Source organism: Culicoides brevitarsis, chromosome 2 (genome assembly GCF_036172545.1).
Source record: "Culicoides brevitarsis isolate CSIRO-B50_1 chromosome 2, AGI_CSIRO_Cbre_v1, whole genome shotgun sequence".
Classification (NCBI taxonomy): domain Eukaryota; kingdom Metazoa; phylum Arthropoda; class Insecta; order Diptera; family Ceratopogonidae; genus Culicoides; species Culicoides brevitarsis.
In genome coordinates this window covers 17,754,344-17,766,931 of record NC_087086.1, presented here as the reverse complement: position 1 = coordinate 17,766,931, position 12,588 = coordinate 17,754,344, and the positions used below count along the sequence as shown (strand labels likewise).

Here is a 12,588-nt window from a genome sequence, read left to right as displayed (position 1 = left end):
AGTTAAAATATCTTTAAAATTTTCTCACAAATTATTTTGTCAATAAAATCATTAAAAATTTTAACTTTTTTAATTGCAATTTCGTACAAAATTTCGCCAGATTTTTATTTTTTTCTTAAAGATCTTTTAAAAACATAACCTCAAAAATTTTTAATCATACAAAAATAAAAATTTGATTTTTTTTCAAATCTTTAAATAATGATTTTTCAAGTTTAAATATCTTTCAAATTTTCTCACAGACTATTTTGTTGAAAAATCATCCAAATTTTACTTTTATTCGAATTAGATCAACTTATATAAATTAAAATAACGGTTATGCCATTGTAAAATTTTCAAAATTCCATTGGCGACATTCACCCCAATAGCAATTCAAAAGAAAAAATCGATCCCAATCACAATTTGAACAGACGACTCCATTTTAACCGGGAAAACAAGTCGAATTTCATCACAGTCCTCGTAATTTATTAAAAAATCTCTTAAATAATTGTATTTTGCTGGAAAAAACACAAAATTTGAAAAAATGCCGATCTCTCAATTGTCCGAAGGTTCCATTTTGGTAAGATTCTTCCGATTTAAATGAAATTTCTCTCAATTTAATGTCGTCCTTTGTCTTTTGCGTAGCAAATCTACAACGGAACCGACGTCAAATACCCCGTTTTGCAAGTTTTGGGCGCGAAACGTATTCCCCCGCAAACAGCAGATGCCGAAGAACGTTTCCGTCTCCTTGTTTCCGATGGAAAATATCAACATAGCTTCACGATGCTCGCCACACAATTGAATCATATGTTCACGAATAATCTCTTGACGGATTACACGATTTTCCGTGTGGATAAGTACACGACGTCGCACGTTGGCTCTGGCGATCGTCAAAAGAAGGTTTTGGTACTTTTGGATATCACAATTATGAACAGCGGCGACCAAGTTGGCAAGAAAATTGGGGATCCCGTGTCTGTAGATCAAGTTGCAGCTCCGGCGGGAAACACAGCTGCGAGTACAACTGCTGCCCCAAAACCAAAAGCAAATGTTTCGAAGCCACAAATGGACATGCCGATCGGAGATGGACATTGTCATCCCATCAATAGTCTTAGTCCGTATCAGAACAAGTAAGAAAATTGTTCGAAATTATTTTTTTTAAATTTTTAAATTGATTTTTTGCGTTTTAATAGATGGGTTATCAAAGCTCGTGTGACATCAAAGAGCAACATTCGCACATGGAGCAACGCCAAAGGCGAGGGAAAGCTGTTCAGCATGGATTTGAAAGACGAAACTGGCGAAATTCGCGCCACTGCCTTCACGAACGAGGTCGACAAGTTCTACGAAATGATCGAAATCGGCAAAGTTTACTACATCAGCAAGTGTCAACTCAAAACCGCCAATAAGCAGTATTCCAATCTCAAAAATGACTACGAAATGACCTTCACACACGACACGCAAGTCAAACTTTGCGAGGAAGATGACTCCGCAATCCCATCAATCGAGTACAATTTCGTTCCCATCAAATCCATCGCCAACATGGAGCCAAACTCGAATTTGGATGTCATTGCAGTCGTCAAAAGTGCCACGGAACTCGCCAAATTCCAATCCAAAAGCAGCGGAAAAGAATTACAGAAACGCGAATTGACTCTCGTTGACATGAGCAACTCCAGCATCCAACTCGTGCTTTGGGGCGAACAAGCGGAGAACTTTGACATGTATTCGCAACCGGTAATTCTCGTGAAATCAGCTCGCGTCTCTGAATTCGGGGGCGGCAAAACCATCGGACTTGGCGGAAACGGATTGATGATTTTGGATCCCAAAAACGAAGAAGCTACAAAGCTTCGTGAATGGTTCGCAAGCGGACAAGCCGAAAATATCGCCGATAGTGTTTCCGCAAAGACCTCCGTTGGCGGAAATATGTCGACACAATGGATGTCCTTCCACGAAGTCAAGGAAAATAACTTGGGAAGCGGCGAAAAGCCCGATTACTTTCAATGCAAAGCTATGGTTCACAACATTCGACCAAATAACGCCGTTTACAAAGCATGTCCTACAGCCGAGTGCAACAAAAAACTCGTTGATTTGGAAAACGGTTCGTACAGATGCGAGAAATGTAATGCCGAGTACTCCAATTTCCAGTATCGATTGCTTTTCAATGTAAATTTTTGTCTTTTGTTAGCTTTTTTTTATTTTTTTTTTAACAAATTTCTTCTTTAGATGCTCGTTGGCGATTGGTCTTCCAACAGATTTGTCACAGTATTCACCGAAACTGGTGAAAATATGTTGAGTTAGTAATTTTTTTTTTCGATTTTCTGACAAAATTTTATCATATTTTATAAATTTTTAGACAAAGCCTCTCAAGAAGTTGGTGAAGCCATCGACAGTGGTGACACTTCTATTTTGGAAAGTGTCAATTTCAAATCGTTTATCTTCAAGATGCGATCAAAGGTTGAAACTTATGGCGATTCTTCCCGTAATAAGTTGACAGTTGTGGCAGCAAATCCCGTTAACTACAAAGAGTACAACAACTATTTGATTACGCAGTTGCAGGAAATGACCGGCATTGGAAAAATGGTCAAGTAATCTTAAATTATTTAGTCCATCGTCGTGAAAATACTTTTTTTTTATGCTCTTAAGATTTATTAATCAATAAATTGTACTAAATTTTGTATGCTAAAAAATTTAATTTTTCAAAAGAAAAAAAAGGTTCAAGTTTTCTGTTGACTAAAATTTCTCACGAAAGCCCAATATTCAAATACCACAATTTTCTTGCATTTTTATGCCTTGTCAACCCATTTTTGATCGATTTCAAAGCTAAGGGTGTTCCAAGACCGTTTTCTTTTTCTTGTCTCCTCCCCCATCATTTTTATCAAAAATCACCATGGGGGATATAAAAATTTTAAATAGATTTTGAAATACTTTTTCATACAAAATGACTTAAAAAATCAAGTTTTTCTAGCTTTTTTAGCGATATTTTAGCTGTTTTTCAACAAGTTTGACATTTTGCACTATTTAAGAGGTTATTTCGATTAAGAAATCAAGAATTAATTTTTTACAAAAAATAACGATCAAAAACTGTCAAAGCCATTTTTGTCAAATTTTGCTCCAAATGGATAAAAATTTATCAGAGGGGCTCTAATTTATCATTTTTAATAATTTTGCAACTCAAAACCTCCCATAAATAGAAACTGAAAAAAAAAAATTCCTTTGACATAATTTTTTTTGAAAACTAAATCAAGAGCAAAACTAAATCAAAAACTGTGTCAAAGCCATTTTGAAAACTTTTTTAGATTAGATTATTTTTTTAAGAAAAATTTTTCAAAATAGTTTTGGAAAGGAAAAATTAAGTCAAAAAGCTAATTTTATAACAATATCACAGAAAATAACTCAAAATTGAACAATTTTATTATTTTTCCATACTAAATAGTACTAAAAACGAAAATCTATATAAAATTTCTATATCCCCCATTCCCCATGGATTTTTATTCAAGCATGTAACGCGAAACAGAAAACGGTTTTGGGACACCCTAAAATTGAATAAATATTCATTCTAAAGATGATTTTAATTCAAATCTCATCGATTCTTGATGAAAAAAATTTATCACCATTTTGACATACGAATGGTGATAACTTATCACCATTTTGACATATGAATGGTGATAAATTTTTCGAGTCAATTTTCAACCTATTTTTGATCGATTTCAAAGCTAAAATTGAATAAATATTCATTCTAAAGATGATTTCCAACAAAACCTCCTTGATTTTTCAAGAAATAAAAAAAAAATTCATGACCGTTTTTTCGAAAAAGAAGAAAAACGGTCATGAAATTTTTCAAGTCAAGTTTTAACAAACTTTTGATCGATTTCAAAGCTAAAATTGAATAAATATTCATTCTAAAGATGATTTCCATCAAAATCTTCTTGATTTTTGAAGAAATAAAAAAAAATTTTTTTCCTTGACCGTTTTTCGAAAAAAAAATAAAAACGGTCATGAAATTTTTCAAGTCAAGATCTAAAAAACTTTTGATGGGTTTCATAGCTAAAATTAAATAAATATTCATTCTAAAGATGATTTCCATCAAAATCTTCTTGATTTTTGAAGAAATAAAAAAAATTTTTGATGGATTTCAAAAGATGATTTCTAAAATTGAATAAATATTCATTCTAAAGATGATTTCCATCAAAATCTCCTTGATTTTTGAAGAAATAAAAAAAAGTACGATTTTATCATATGAGGAGCAAAAATCGTACTTTTTTCCTCAAGTCAATTTTTGATGGATTTCAAAGCTAAAATTGAATAAATATTCATTCTAAAGTTGATTTTCACTGATATCTGATCGATTTTTGATGAAATAAAAAAAGTACGATTTTATCATATGAGGAGCAAAAATCGTACTTTTTTCCTCAAGTCAATTTTTGATGGATTTCAAAGCTAAAATTGAATAAATATTCATTCTAAAGTTGATTTTCACTGATATCTGATCGATTTTTGATGAAATAAAAAAAGTACGATTTTATCATATGAGGAGCAAAAATCGTACTTTTTTCCTCAAGTCAATTTTTGATGGATTTCAAAGCTAAAATTGAATAAATATTCATTCTAAAGTTGATTTTCACTGATATCTGATCGATTTTTGATGAAATAAAAAAAGTACGATTTTATCATATGAGGAGCAAAAATCGTTTTCAACCCATTCAAGTTTCAACCCATTTAATTAAAATGAAGGTATTCAGGTATTCTGTTGCCTAAAACTTTTCACAACGACTCATTAATTCAAATGACTTTCGATGTCGTTCAAGTCGCTGTCGCCTAACTTTGACATTTTCTCCAAACTTCTAAAAAAAATCTTCGATCCAGATGTTCGACCAAATATTCTTCTTCAAAAAAATAATTTTCTCGGAATATGTTAAAAAAGGAACCTGAAAGTGCGTTCAAGAGATTACTTCAACGAGGAATCAAAGGTTTTATCTTCTTCGAGTTGGTGGGTTTCGCGGGCTGTTATTATTTCTATCACAAGTGCAACTCGGACCGTGGTAGGTATTTTGTCTGTCATGCATTCATGTCGGATGTGTGACGACAACATCACATTGAAGGTTATATAATTTTTGTTGTGAAATTCAATTTTTTTCCCGCAGATTTCCGCTTGCAATTGTACCAAACGTACCCGAAGGCCTTGGATTACTACTACAAAAGCGGCGAAATTATCAATTCCAATTACAAGGGACGCGAAATTGACTTGGAATACTGGTCAAAGAGCGGCTTAATTAAAAATCCGAATTAATGTCTAGTCGATTAGCGCAAGTTGTAGTGTGGATAGTTGCTCCTATGTCAGTGGGCTACGTTTTAATGAAGATAACTGAACCGAAACCCTCGAAAATTAAGGCAATAACAGAAACGACGTCTCTGGAACATCTCAGTGAGGCAGAACGACAAAAGCATTTAATTGTGCTGCGATTGCGACAGGCAGCGGGCATCGATAAAACGGACAAGTAAGAAAAATGGAGAAAATTGAAGCACGATTGGAACAGCGAGACAAAGACCGCAAAGCAAAATTAGAAGAAAAACAGGAAATCCGGAATCGTGATGCGTCCAAAAGTGAAGGAATTGAGTATTTCGAAGTGACCTTCAACGAAAAAGTTCGCGAAATTCAAAATAATCTAAATAATCTGGAACAAGGTGACACAAATCTCCCCTCAACTTTCACCAAAATCGGTACGAGTCTTCAAGAATTGCAACGTTACTTGAGTTCATCGACTTTTTTCCTCAACGATCGCAAAGTTCAAAAGTGTCAGGAGACGCTAAAAGGTCTCACAGCTCTCCTAGAAGAAAGAAAGTCCAAATTGATCCCTAAAAAGAAGTTTGGATTCCGTAATAAAACTCTTGTGGTAGCAAAAGACGCACAAATAACATCTGCTGACGATACCGACGCCTCGGCAACTACCAAAAAACTCTTCGACTATTCCGTGCACGACAAATCCAACGAAATAATTTCGTTCAAAGGCTCCGATGCGAATGAAAAAGACCTAACAGTTGCTAATTTGGATGCTTGCCTCCTCGACATCGAAGGACATCCGGGTTCACTTCACTTGAAAAACATCCAAAATTGTTTGATCATCTCGGGACCCGTTTCACGTTCAATTTTTGTGGAAAATTGTAAAAACACGACATTTCAAATCGCGTGTCAGCAACTAAGACTTCATAGTTCCCGCGAATGTGACATTTATTTGCACGTGACGTCGCGCGGAATAATCGAAGATTCGTCAGAAATTCGTGTCGCACCGTATTCCTTGAATTACGACGGAATTTCGCAGGATTGGATCGAAAGTAAGTTGCCGCATGATCGAAACAACTGGAATGACATTGCTGATTTTAATTGGTTGTCAGCCGAACAAAAATCCCCGAATTGGAATGTGATTGAAGAAGCAAAACGTGTCGTCGATTGGGACTCCTATGTGACAGAATGGAAGGAAAAACACATGAAAAGTTGAAATTCGTTGAAAATTGTGCCGTAAATCGCTTTTGTACTAAAACTCACTAAATAATCAGCTTTTAAGTTAATGCAATCCACTAAAATATACTTCAGTAAGACAGAGTTTCTAGCAAAAAAATCTATTTTTTTTTTATTTTTTTCGTCTATCTCGCCGAAATATTCTCAATTTGTCTCTTTATCCTCTCCTGAATTTGTCCTTTGATGTTCGCATTTACATTTTCCAACTCTTGACCCGTTCTCGCGGCATGCTCAATCCTGTTCACCAAGTTAATAGTCGCCGCATTCGACACAAAATTCGTTATGTAACAATTTTCGGCGCTCCCAACGCGTCCCACTCTGCCGCACCGATGAATATAGTCCGAAATATAAAAGGGAAAATCGAAATTCACGACGTGCTTGACGCGAGTAGTGTCTAAACCGCGACTTGCGACATCTGTCGTTGAAATAACGTTCACTTCGCCCTGTTGGAATTGCTGAAATCGACCAACGCGGATCTTTTGGAGCATCTGCCCATGGAGATTGATGCAATTAATACCGTTGTTGTTGAGAAAAATGCTGATGTAGTCACTTGTGGCAGATTCGTTGGCGAAAATCATCACGGGACGCCCGGATTTGAGGTCAGATTTGACAATGGACAGCAGTTGGGGCGAACGATTCATTTTACTGATGCGCAAAAAGCGTTGTGGGACGTGTGTCATCAAGCGATGCAAGTTGGGCGACACGACACGGACAATTGTTTCGGGATTTATGACACTTTGGAGGACTTCGTTCGTATTATGGGGCATCGTAGCGGAGGCGAGAATCAACTGACATCCGATAATTTGGTCACTGAGGTCTTGTAAGTGGTTTTTGTGGAACTAAAAAATTAAAATTGTAAGAAAAAAATGTTTTTTTAATGAAATTTCAGCTCTTACCGGAAATTTATTGAGGAACCATTGCATTTTATTCAAAAAACTATCGTCCAATAGGGTATCAGCTTCATCGAGAACCACATGACGACAATGATTCATCCGCAAAATCTTGCTAGTTGTCAACTTACTGATACCTCCTACCGATCCAATGAGTATATCCATGTCCTCAAACGTTGGATTCATCATTAACTGCTTCGTGTGTCCGCCTAAAATGAGTTTGACTTTCAAATCTGTGCCTTTTGTCATTTCTCGTGCCACAGTTTCGATCTGTTCCGCGAGTTCTCGGCCCGGTGTCAGCAATAATAACAAAGGAGAGTTAAAAGGTCGCTCGCCAAGTCGTTCTTTGGTCTTTATTAAACGCTGTATCAACGGCAAAAGGTACGCCAAAGTTTTCCCACAGCCCGTTTCTGCAGCGATTAAAACATGTTGATTGTTTAAAATTAAGGGAATTGCTTGATTTTGCACCCATGTCGATCGGGACAACTCGTTGTTCGCCAAATTCTCCAAAAGAATCTCGTCAAAGTCGAATTTCTTGAATTCTGCGCCCCATTTTTCAAAATTGCTGTCTTCATAAGGCGTTCGTGGCTTGTGCGGATGAATGATGAAAAAATCTCCTGCAGACGCGGATTTCGGATGAGTCCATTTTTCAGATGCTAACGGGATGGATTTGAAACTTTTGTTGCCCGGTATTTTATCGTCAGAGTACAAATCGAATTCAGGGCGTTTGCATGTGATGATTGGTTCGCGTTGAACGACATTTTTATTGCACAAGACAATGGATGAGGTGCTCAGAAATCGACGTGAAATCAACTGTCTGTAAGTTCTTTGTAACATTTTGTCTTAAATTTTGATGAAAAACATGCTAAAAAAGCAAAATACGGGTTCAACGTGATGAAATTGACAGTAAACAAAGAGCTGTCATTCAGAAACGGCGACAATCATCGACGACAATTGTTTACATTTGACGAAAAAGTTCGAATTCATGAAAAAATTTAAATAATTTCTTCATTTTCCGTCAAAGTACTTACAAATATCACTTAAAAAATCAGTAAAAAAGGCATTTCTCGAAGAAAATTATCGTAATTTTGTGATCATCATGCATTTCCAGCGGATATCGTACTGAAACAGCAGTGGGCGAGTCCCTTAGATTAATTAATTAGACAATTTTTAATTGAAACTAGTCAATTTTCCACGTCACGACGATGCAACTGCCGCAATATCAGCGTCTTGGCGGTCCACAGACCCTTTTCAGTATTTCCTTTGGGCGATTTTCTGTGATAATTGTGTCGTTGCCCTTCTTCGGTTTCATTTTTTGTGTTGCTTATTCGGTCTTGTTCTTTTTTAAACAATCCACGGGCACGCATTGTCATGTCTTTAACTTGTTACCGAGCATTTCAGCGGCAATTGGGAATTATCAGCCGCAGCGGTTTGTGTGGCAATTGTGCATTGTACTTCATTTTTTGCCGCGCCTGTTGATTGCGCGCATGTACTTGAAGCACTACGAAGACATTATTCGCATGAATCGACGGGGATTTGCGTATCTCGCTGTTTTTCTGAATATTTTGGAGAATTTTGCGCTACTTGGACTATCACTTTTTACCTCAATCGACAGTTATGGTAAGAAATTTTTAATTTTTTAAGCAATTTTCTTAATATTTTACTTTTAGAAATCCATAAAAATTGTTTCGTGACATTTATTGCGGCATCCGAAGTTTACATGTTGATCAGTTACTTCCTCAATAAGAATGGAAGGAAAATTCCTGAACTCAATAAGATCGAAGAAAAGTCTCTAAAGTACAAACAACGACTCTTCCTCATAAATGTAGTGTGTTTCGCACTTGCCGGTTACTTTTTCGTCAGGCACAATGAATATTGCGAGCCAATGAGTAAGCTTTACAACACTAACTTAACAAAATTTATTGTCAGAATGCAACAAATTGAACAATTTTTTTTTCAGTTTACACTTTTTTCGCATTTTTTGAGTACATTGTCGTATTCACCAACATGGGTTTCCACATGACAGCTTACTGGGACTTTTCGATGCTTAGTTTGGCGTTCGACTGGATCAATGGTTTCCATTTTATTCCAACCGGAAGCTAAAAGTAGACAAAAAAATTTATTTTTAAGTTTTGTTATTTATTTTTCTAACTAAAAAAAATATTTTATGGAAAATAAACTTGCACAATTATGAGTTAAAAAACTCAAACTTGGTATCTTACCACTAGACAATATGGGAAATTTAAGAAAAAAAATCATACTTACTCTTTATCAATTCGATCGGCGATGTTTCGTGCAATAGCTAAGGAACTTGTAGCACCGGGCGATGGAGCGTTACGGCAATGCAAAACTTGTTTGGCGATGGGACTCTCGCCACTGCCTTGATCAAACACGAAATCGTCGACGAGTTCACCTTCGGGCGATAAAGCTTGAGCTCTCACACCTGATGGTCCCGGCATTACGTCGTAATCCATGATGTCAGGGATATATTTTCGCAAATCTGCGACCTGTAACGGCGTGATGAGAGATTTGGCAGCTTCCTGTAATCCGGGCAAGATGAAACGGGCTGACAAGCGAAGGAAACCTGGGTAACTGTGGGAGATTTTTTTTTCGTTAAAAAAGGGAAAATAATTATCAAAACATTTTTTAAAGGTTTTTTCAGGGTCGAAAATAATTTAGGCCGCTTCAAATTTTTTCCTTTGTTTTTGTCCCAAAAAAAGCCAAAAATTTTTGTTAATTTTCAAAAATCTACCGTTTTTTGGCCTTTTTCCATAATTTTTAATAGTTTTTTAAAATAATTTTGATTTTCAAGAATTTTTGTACTGAAAAACGAAATTTGACATGAAATTTCTTCTCTAAAAATATTTTCAAAAAAATTTTTTTTCAAAATTTTTTGACAGTTTTTTTTATGAATTTTTTTTTTTGAATTTTTAACTTGAAATATTCTGAGATCAATTTTAAATTATTAAATCTTAATGTAAATACCTAAAAAATATAACTAAATATTCATTAATGATCAAAAATTGTTAAAATTTTGTCATTTTGTATGAAAAAGTATTTCAAAACTTTTTTTCAAAAAAATTCTTTTGGGACAAAAACATCGAAAAAAAATTTGGAAGGGCCTTAAGTCAAAAAAAAACTAAAATCTTTTGATCAATTTTCAAAAATAAATTTTTTTTTCGAAATCTGAAAATTTTTTTTCGGATAAAAAAAAAATTTACTGAAGAGTTATTGCCGAAAACTTTTAGTTTTTTTACAGAAAATATTTTCGACCATGATTTTTGAATGAAGAAGAGAGATATCAAATATCGAGTATCTAAATTTAATAAAAAACAATTAAAAATTTAAGAAAATACTTAAATATCGATAAATATTAGTATAAAAGTTTCTTTAAGAAAATTTATTCAATTCTCAATTTTTCACATTTTTAAGCAAAAAATTACAAATTTTCTAAATAAAAATATTTGTTCCTCTTAATTTTCAAATTTAAAGTACAAAATCTTTAAAAAAATATTTTTTTTTAACTTTTTAATTCTTGATACTCGAAATACTTCACTCTCAATGTTCAAAATTTCTTTGAAAACAAAAAAAAAAATTAATTTTGTGTCAATTTTAAATAATTTGAATTAATTTTTAAAAATAATTTACTTACGTGACTGACTCAAAAAGCTCTTTAAGATTAATATCTGTCCATTTATATCCCTCACGACGAAGTGCAAACACGGCATTCGGTCCCAACCAAATCGAGCCATCCATGCGTGGCGTGAAATGCACTCCCAAAAAGGGGAATCTCGGATCAGGCACGGGATAAATGTTGCCTTTGACCATATGAGCCTTCTCAGGATTCAACAACAAATATTCACCGCGGAACGGAACAATTTTCGGTGTCGGCGAACATCCCGTTAATTTTGCCAATAAATCTGCTTGCAATCCGCCGCATGTCAAAACATACTTCGTGCTCACCCGTTGATCATCATTCCCTAAAATCGTCACTGGATGATCAGCATCGCCAACTGTCTCAACGAATTTCTGCGCCTCAAAGTTCAAATGAATATCGCCGCCGGAATTTGTGAAATCCTTTCCGTAACTGCGACAAACTTGCGCCCAATCAACAATTCCCGTTTCCGGAGACCAAATCGCCTTCAAACCAATGCAATATGGCTCGATTTCCTGAATTTGATCGCCATCGATGACTTGCATGCCGGGAACTTCATTTGCTTTTCCACGTTCTTCCAAATCCTTCAAACGCTTGACTTCGAGTTCGTTGGTAGCGACAATGAGTTTTCCCACTTTTTTGTAGGGAATTTTCTTTTCCTCCAAGTATTTGTAACTTCTTCGTAATCCTTCGACGCAAAGTTTCGCCTTCAAGGAACCCGGTTTGTAGTAAATTCCAGCATGAATTACGCCGCTGTTATGACCACTTTGATGCACGGCAAGCGATTTTTCCTTCTCCAAAATGGCAACACGAAGTTTGGGATGACGAATCATGATTTCGCGAGCGGATGCAACGCCAACAATTCCCCCGCCAACGACAACCAAGTCATATTTACTGCAAAAAAAGGAGAGAAAAAAGGTCATCACCCCATAAAAATATCAAAAACGCGCACAATTTTTGAGAAATGAATGAAAACAACACAAAAATAGAACAAAACAACTTTTATTGTTTGCTCTTTTTCATGAAAATATCAAATAATTCTCTAAAATTAGCACAAAAATGTCACTTACTTGTCTCGATCATGTCCCAAAGATCGACTTGCGAAGAATCTCCGTGCCGTATCTTTTATCAACGCATTTTCAAATCTTGTGATAACACTCGAATTACGTAACAACAAAGACATTTTTTAAAATTTTTTTTCCCGTTCTCACTTCTACCCTAAACAAATTTTTTAAATGACTTTTAAATGCCTTTTGTGGACTTTTTTTTATTGACTGTCGTTTGATTTCTTTTTTCTTATCACAAATTTCCTATAATTAAATTGCTGCGAGCACTTTTACGAGTGTCCGAACGTTAAAAATCGACTAGAAATGCCCAAAAATTTCGAAATAATTTTGAATGAATGATAAAATAAAGTGGTTTTTTGTGCGTTGATTGCCAATTATAAACAAAAAATGTGTTTCGAAAGGTGACCGATTTAAATGCGATGACGAGTGACAATGGACTGTCGTCTATTTTGATTAATTTTTGTCTTTCCCGGAGCACGAGTCGTCTCCTCT

General features: G+C 35.1%; 5 protein-coding genes across 5 annotated transcripts; 3 read left to right on the top strand and 2 right to left on the bottom strand.

Annotated features, from left to right (window-relative positions):
- The first annotated feature begins 415 nt into the window (after window positions 1-415).
- On the top strand, window positions 416-2,651 carry LOC134831690 (replication protein A 70 kDa DNA-binding subunit). The gene is made up of 5 exons (XM_063845488.1): window positions 416-556; window positions 622-1,103; window positions 1,167-2,133; window positions 2,194-2,263; window positions 2,324-2,651. The coding sequence occupies exons 1-5, from the start codon at window positions 521-523 to the stop codon at window positions 2,557-2,559; spliced, it is 1,791 nt and encodes a 596-aa protein (XP_063701558.1). The 5' UTR covers window positions 416-520; the 3' UTR covers window positions 2,560-2,651.
- A 2,608-nt stretch (window positions 2,652-5,259) lies between these two features.
- LOC134832120 (tubulin-specific chaperone C) lies at window positions 5,260-6,579 on the top strand. Its single transcript, XM_063846019.1, has one exon. The coding sequence runs from the start codon at window positions 5,475-5,477 to the stop codon at window positions 6,462-6,464; it is 990 nt and encodes a 329-aa protein (XP_063702089.1). The 5' UTR covers window positions 5,260-5,474; the 3' UTR covers window positions 6,465-6,579.
- On the bottom strand, window positions 6,570-8,283 carry LOC134832116 (probable ATP-dependent RNA helicase DDX28). The gene is made up of 2 exons (XM_063846016.1): window positions 7,381-8,283; window positions 6,570-7,323 (listed from the first exon to the last, which is right to left on the bottom strand). Exons 1-2 carry the CDS (start codon window positions 8,209-8,211, stop codon window positions 6,610-6,612), a joined length of 1,545 nt encoding a protein of 514 aa, XP_063702086.1. The 5' UTR covers window positions 8,212-8,283; the 3' UTR covers window positions 6,570-6,609.
- Window positions 8,284-8,339: 56 nt separating this feature from the next.
- LOC134832121 (post-GPI attachment to proteins factor 2-like) lies at window positions 8,340-9,586 on the top strand. The gene is made up of 3 exons (XM_063846020.1): window positions 8,340-8,994; window positions 9,045-9,263; window positions 9,335-9,586. Exons 1-3 carry the CDS (start codon window positions 8,580-8,582, stop codon window positions 9,475-9,477), a joined length of 777 nt encoding a protein of 258 aa, XP_063702090.1. The 5' UTR covers window positions 8,340-8,579; the 3' UTR covers window positions 9,478-9,586.
- On the bottom strand, window positions 9,332-12,548 carry LOC134832117 (L-2-hydroxyglutarate dehydrogenase, mitochondrial). Its single transcript, XM_063846017.1, has 4 exons — window positions 12,100-12,548; window positions 11,027-11,923; window positions 9,640-9,966; window positions 9,332-9,473 (listed from the first exon to the last, which is right to left on the bottom strand). Exons 1-4 carry the CDS (start codon window positions 12,210-12,212, stop codon window positions 9,458-9,460), a joined length of 1,353 nt encoding a protein of 450 aa, XP_063702087.1. The 5' UTR covers window positions 12,213-12,548; the 3' UTR covers window positions 9,332-9,457.
- Window positions 12,549-12,588: the final 40 nt, after the last annotated feature.